The 6496-nt window shown below is 47.9% G+C and overlaps 1 protein-coding gene across 1 annotated transcript in view; it reads left to right on the forward strand.

Annotated features, from left to right (window-relative positions):
* Positions 1–892: 892 nt before the first annotated feature.
* Positions 893–6496, forward strand: part of ADCY5 (adenylate cyclase 5) — a gene marked incomplete at its 5' end in the record, with an annotated part of 36272 nt that continues 30668 nt past the window's right edge. The window contains 3 exons of the mRNA XM_015413729.1: positions 893–1009; positions 2092–2256; positions 5875–6050. Of these exons, the coding sequence (XP_015269215.1) occupies positions 893–1009; positions 2092–2256; positions 5875–6050 (458 nt within the window). The remainder of the gene's footprint in view (positions 1010–2091; positions 2257–5874; positions 6051–6496) is intronic.

Here is a 6496-nt window from a genome sequence, read left to right on the forward strand (position 1 = left end):
TCACACCGAGCAGAGGGGCTTAGCTCGGAGGGCATGTAGAGGATCATCAGGGGAAGATCCCCTGTGAATTTGATGCCTCTGACTTGCACAGGGTCAATTCTACACCATCCTGAACCTTCTGAACCTCTGCCTGTCATTTACCCAGAAAGCACTTTTCTGGGGGCACCTTCTTTGGGGGGCTGTAACTTGGACCCCGTAAAATCAATCCTCACCAAACTTGGAGGGCGGGTAGAGGGGAGTCAGCCGGAGATCCCCTGTGAGTTTGGTGTCTCTGAAACACTGGGGTGGGGGATTCTACCACATCACAAACCTCACAAACCTGTTTAGCGTCAAAATGTTTGTGATAGTTCCTGGTTTGTGAACCCGGGACACCACAAACTGTGGACTGAACCTCATTTTCCTGGTTTGTGCCCATCCCTAGACACAATTAGTTCTCCACAGTTCAAAATGTGGGCATTTTGAACTTCAGGGTTCCTAACATTGTCTTGGCAAATGCTTCAGAGATCTTGAGGACGTGTAACTTGAGAGGGTAGAGTTTGGGCAGGATGTTATGTTACTTCCAGGTGATGTTCTAGGCTGCCAATCCTACTCGCTATTGTCTTTACCATAGAGACTAGGAACATTCCTACAGTGCCACTATCTGGAGGCCTTTCCCCCCCTGCTCCTCAGTTTCTCAGGGACAGGAAATTGGGGCTGTGAGCTAGTAATTCCCCACCTTGGGTGAGTAAATGGGAGACCTAGTTTATAAGTACAGATAACACAGAGATCCCTCACCACCAAATGTTTCTCGTTTTTCAGTGGTAGATCAGCATTTGAACTTTCGTTCTTCATTTTGTGAGGCAGTTGTACATGATCATGCTTTTAAGTATCTTTTTTTCCTTTTTATTGCCAGCTTTTCCCAGCTCCACTCCAGACTCTCTCAAGGAATATTGTTCAGTATAGGACCAATAACACCATAGTTGGAGTCATCACCATTATCCTAGTTTTCCTGTCAGCCTTTGTCAACATGGTATGTTCTACTGTTCCTTTATTGACTTGGTTGCACTGTGATATATCAGTGTTCCGAATTGTGGAGTATAATGCAAAATAAAGCAGTTTGTTAATCTCAAGGTGGTAACGATTCTCTGATTGAGAATGGGGTGAATTTTTTAATCCACTGCTAAAAAAGGTGTATCCCTTTCTTTAAGCAAAAGTCAGATACGCCTTCTCTGATAGAGAGGTTTAAGAGAGTTTGGTCAACTGTTTCTATATTGACATGTTTTAAAAGATCAGTAAAAAATTAATCAGGTGACATGCTTGTATAAAATGGCTTTTATTGATAGATTATTGGAATACAAGGTTTCAGGAAAATATTCAACCATTTAGAGTCCCCCCCCCCCAATTTACTACGAAAAATGTTATGTATTGTGAAAGAACCCTTGGTAGAGACTATAAGAATTATTTTGTAGGACATGGGGAATAACATCGTGATTCTTTGTATTTATCATTCTGAAGTACTTTGCGTTTACAATAAAAAAAATTAAAGACAGCTTAGCTCATACTAGGTTAGTTTCAAGTCACAGTTTTTATTTTCTGTCTCTCCAGCCTACATGAATGATTTATGATCGCTAAGAAAATAGACCAATTTTGTATCTATGAAATGTCTTCAGCATCAAATACCTCCAGTTCCTTTTTGTACAACAGAATTCTGCAGGCTAGAAGACTGAGCCTATCCCGATCGGTGCACTTAGACATGTCAGGAAAGCTGCCCTGAATATGGCACTTCTACAAAGTCCCAGTGACAATCTGATGGCGCATGAATGAAACAAACTAAACTAGATGGCACTTTGGTGGAGAGAAGAGGCAGTTGGTGTCTTCTGAAGCAAATCGAAGTGCATTCTCACTGATCAGTCTCTACTGTGACCTCTATTTATTTGAATTTGTGTTCTGCATAATTAGGCCCAAGAGTGTTCTGGCTGGGAAAGTTTCCTGGTATGAAGGAGGACTTTTTAGTACACCTCCTCTCTGAAGTGCTCGATGATGGCTCTTGTGAAAGTTTGCTTTCCCCTTTTCCTTGCCTTTATTTCATGTTCGTCTCTTGCTTTCTGTCAGTTCACATGCAGCACTGTGGACCTCTTTAACTGTGTGGCTGCAGAGTACAACATCACCCCTCATCAGGTGAATATGTGCCATATCGGCTATTCTGCCTCCAATTACAGCCTGGGGACAACGCAAGGGTTCTGTGATAGCTCCAAGCCTAGCTGCAACTTTCCAGAGGTATTCCTGTGAAGCTGTGTTTGCATGTGTGTCTGTGAGTACTCTGTTTAGTGAAAAAAGGTTGCAACTTATTATCTTGTGAAGCTGCCTTTCATGAATTAAACAATTAGCCTCAGGGCCTGGCCCGTCATTGACAAATCTTAGACCGTCGCCTAGGGCACCGGCTCGATGAAGGCGCCACTCTGGCCTGTCTGCTGCCCCGCCTTCCCCTCCCTTCCCTCGCCTCGTGCCCTGAGTCTCCTTCACTGTGAAACGCTGACATGTACCTTACACGAGGGAAGAACACACAGACCAACGTCAGCAAATGTGCGGGCCCTCGCACCAGCGTGCTCCCCTCCCGACCCAATGAAACCCGTGAGCGCGCTTCCTTAACTGTCGAAGGAGACTCACCTCACAATGTCTCCCGCGTGCCTCTCCTGCACGAGGGGCAGGGCGAGACGGAGGGAAAGGGGGGGCATGGCAAAGGCTGTGTTCCTGCCGGTGGAGGAGGCAGGCGGGTGCTGTGAGGCTGCTCTCTGTCAGACCCGCTTCTTTCCTCAGAGGGCGCCCCCCCCGCCCGACGACAGAACACACATGCGCGGGTTGAGAGAACCGGAAATTGGTCTTCTGCCGCCATGGAGCCCGGGCGGGTGAATGAGTCAGCTGGGATTGGCCAGGAGCGGGAGCCGCCCGCTCTGTCATTAGGCTGCGGCAGATCTCAGCAGACAGCGGCCGCCCCTCGCTGCGCAGCCTAGCCCGTGATTTCTTTTGCAGTATTGCACACAGGGCCGGTATTGGGGGGGCGGTGCCACAAGGTAGCCTTGCCTAGTGTGCAAAAGAATGTGGGGGTCACAGCTGCCTACCTACCCCTCTGTTGCTCATGCAGATTCACAGCAGCTGTCTTCCAGGGAGAGGACTTTTCGAGCGCTGCTACCTGAGCTACTTCTAACTGCAAATGCCCAGAATTAAACCTAGGACCTTCTGTTTACAGGGGTCTCTGCCACTTAGCTTGGATAAGTCTAATTTGACATATTCTACAGAATGAGGTGTGAGAATTCTGGACTGTAGAGTGCACTTTAGACTGCTGGTAGACTGTATACATCGGAAAATGTGTACTTTTTATGGGGAAGGTTCAGCATGAAGAAACAGAAAATGGAACAAAAATATAGACTCATGGATTAGATTTGAACAAGGGAGAAGCAAAAGTAAAAACTAGCAGGAGAGGTGACAAATTCCATAAATATATAAGTAAGGAATACTGAAGTCAAACCAGCAGTTTTGTGACATTTAATGGCATACCTGTAGAGAAATGTGTTCTCCTTCCCTCATTCAACCACTTCAGGCCACCAACTCACTTCAAGCAGTTAGCAGTCCCACACAAAGTTCAAGGTGATAACAATCACTAAGTGCCAGTTTGGTGCAGTGGTTAAGTGTGCGGACTCTTATCTGGGAGAACCGGGTTTGATTCCCCACTCCTCCACTTGGAGCTGCTGATGTGACCTTGGGTCAGTCACAAGCTCTGGCACAGCTGTCCTTGGAAAAGAGCAGTCTCTGTCAGAGTTCTCTCAGCCCCACCCACCTCACAGGGTGTCTGTTGTGGGGAGGGGAAGGGAAAGGAGTTTGTAAGCCGCTCTGAGACTCCAAGTGAAGGGTTGGGTATAAATCCAATCTCTTCTTCTTCTTCTTTTTTCAAGAAATACAGATAAAATAATCAACTGCTGTGAATATATAGATGTGCCATGTCTACACACAAGCACACATCTCACAACCTTGTAGGTGGACTTTTAAAAGGGATGGCTAGCTTTCTCATAACCAGTGTTACTTTCCTGTGTATATATGAGATGTCTCCAAAATTATTCAAGGAAGGGCAACAGTTTTTTTTTTTTAAGGTTGTATTGGAATTTATTTTGATTTTTTTGGTGGTTGTTCTTTATTATTAAAGGTCTGGACAGCAATAAAAAATATGGGTAACTTTAGAAAGAGATTTTGAGGTGTGCAACATCAGTTTGAATCGGGTCATTTCGTAGAAAAAGAGGTGCAGGAGCTCATTAGCATAATTCATTAGCATAACTTATTTGCATATGTCACACACCCTGACATTACCAGAAGTGTGTCAGAAGGCAACACCCACTGCTCAGGCTCCACTGGACTGTTTTGGATTGCTAGCTATTGGGGGGGGGTGTACAGATCTGTCCTGGTAGAGGAGGGAGAGCTTGTACCTGAATAAAACTTGGTCTTAAAGGTGCTGCTGGACTGTTTTGGACTGGGGGGGGAGGCGGGGGGGGGGCTCTGCAACTTACCTGGCTGCTTCTTGCTCTGACTGAGGGCTGCTGGGAGCAGGGGGTGGGGCTTGTTGCATGTGCCCGCCCCCTGGGCTCTTTACTGCCGGAGCTCCGCTCCTGTGCACTCCTGCAGGAAATGACCCCTGGTTCAAATCATTTCATACCTCAGTCTATATTCATTTTTAAAATGAAGGCACAAAAGGGATGGCCGGCTTTCCCATAACCAGTTTTACTTCCCTGCGTATATGTGAGATGTCTCCAAATGTATTGTAGGAAGGGCAGCAGTTGTTTTTTTTTTTTAAGAGAAGTTATTTAGTAGTCAAAATCATGACAGTCACGTAGGGAGAGCCCATGGTTTCTCTGAGGCATAAACGTGCTGTTTCCCTATACCGTTTTTGAGTGTTTCTTAACGTGACATTGTGTGCCTCCATTGTTCTTGGAAGTCGCAGCAGATACAGTCATTGGTTAGTCTTGTGTACTCAGTTGCTGGTGGGAATGGAGCTAGGGTTGCCAATTCCGGGTTGCCAGATTCCTGGAGATTTTGGGGGCTGGTGGAGCTTGAAGGGGACAGGTTTGGGGGAGGGGAAGGACTTCCATGCCATGTGGTGCACCTTTCAAATAGGGCTGCCAAGTGGGGGTGGGGGGCGGGTAAACCCCCGCTTTGGAGGCCCAATTTCCAACGCCAGGGAATCGGGCCCCAGGGGGAACTCCGCCCCCCCCCGAAGCGCAGCGTGGCTGCATCACCAGAGGTGACGCAACCACGTCGATCACGTTGGGGGCGTGGCCCCGATCGTCGGAGGGAAAACTCTATGGTTTTCCCTCCGACGATTGGGGCCACGCCCTCAACGTGATCGACGTCGCGCATCACTTCCGGTGACGTGCTGGCAGTGTGCACGCGCGCACGACGAGGGACGGCTCCCGAAGCGCGGCGAGGCTCCCCCGCCAGTGAGTAAAACTCACTTGGCAACCCTACTTCCAAAGCAGCCATTTTCTCTAGAGGAGCCTGTGGATGGTAGCCTGCTTAAGCTGTACAGCATCATCCCCCATTTTTGCAGACCCTGCCGGGCATCAAAACCAAAAAGATTTATCAAGCCCCCAGTTAGACTCAATACATGTCTGTGCGGCCTTTGGCACGTAGAGTCACAATCTGTGCAGGCTTGTTGTATGCTCTGACGCGTTGGCCGCACTCTAAGGCCCAGTGAAGTTGATGAGTATTCATTTGTAACTGGGGTTCTCACTTTGTAAAATGTTTTGTATCTCTGCTCAGTTGGCATTTGCTGACCCTTACTGATCTCCCCCCCTCTTTTCTCTCCTTCCCCCCCATTCTCTCTCACCTCCCGCCATCTCCTCAACTTAGTATTTTACCTACAGTGTCTTACTGAGCCTCCTAGCCTGCTCTGTGTTCCTTCAGATCAGCTGCATTGGGAAACTCATTCTGATGTTGATCATCGAATTCACCTATGTTCTCATCGTAGAAGTGCCGGGGGTTACCCTCTTTGATAATGCAGATCTCCTGGTTACAGCCAATGCCATGTAAGTGGATATAAGGAGGTTATCTTTAAACCCTTATCAGTCCGTTTCATCCGTCAGCGGGGGGGGGGGGGCAAGATTGGAGTCCAGCTGCTTCAAACAGCAGACAATACATGAAATCTGTGGGTTGGATCCAGACTGATGTTCCTGTGGGTGAAAGGACTTCCATCCATGGCGTGTAGTTTTCAGGGGCCATTTGGGGCTGTTGAGGCAGTGAGGGCAGGGGGGGGACAACGACCACACTGCCTTCTGCTGTGTAAGACCTTGCGCTTGTGGAAACTTCAACCTGGATCCAAGCCTCTTTCTGGACTTCATCAGCTCTGATGGGAAGTGAGGGCTCACGTGATTCACTGCTGGTCCATACAGCGAAATGCTTCCATATAGGAATCTCAGTGTCGAGGAGAAAGGTTTCGGCCTAGGCTTCTCCCTGGCATATCATTGCGTGTAGG

The sequence above is a fragment of the Gekko japonicus genome, unplaced genomic scaffold, assembly GCF_001447785.1.
Source record: "Gekko japonicus isolate JY-2015 unplaced genomic scaffold, Gekko_japonicus_V1.1 scaffold659, whole genome shotgun sequence".
In the NCBI taxonomy this organism is placed as follows: domain Eukaryota; kingdom Metazoa; phylum Chordata; class Lepidosauria; order Squamata; family Gekkonidae; genus Gekko; species Gekko japonicus.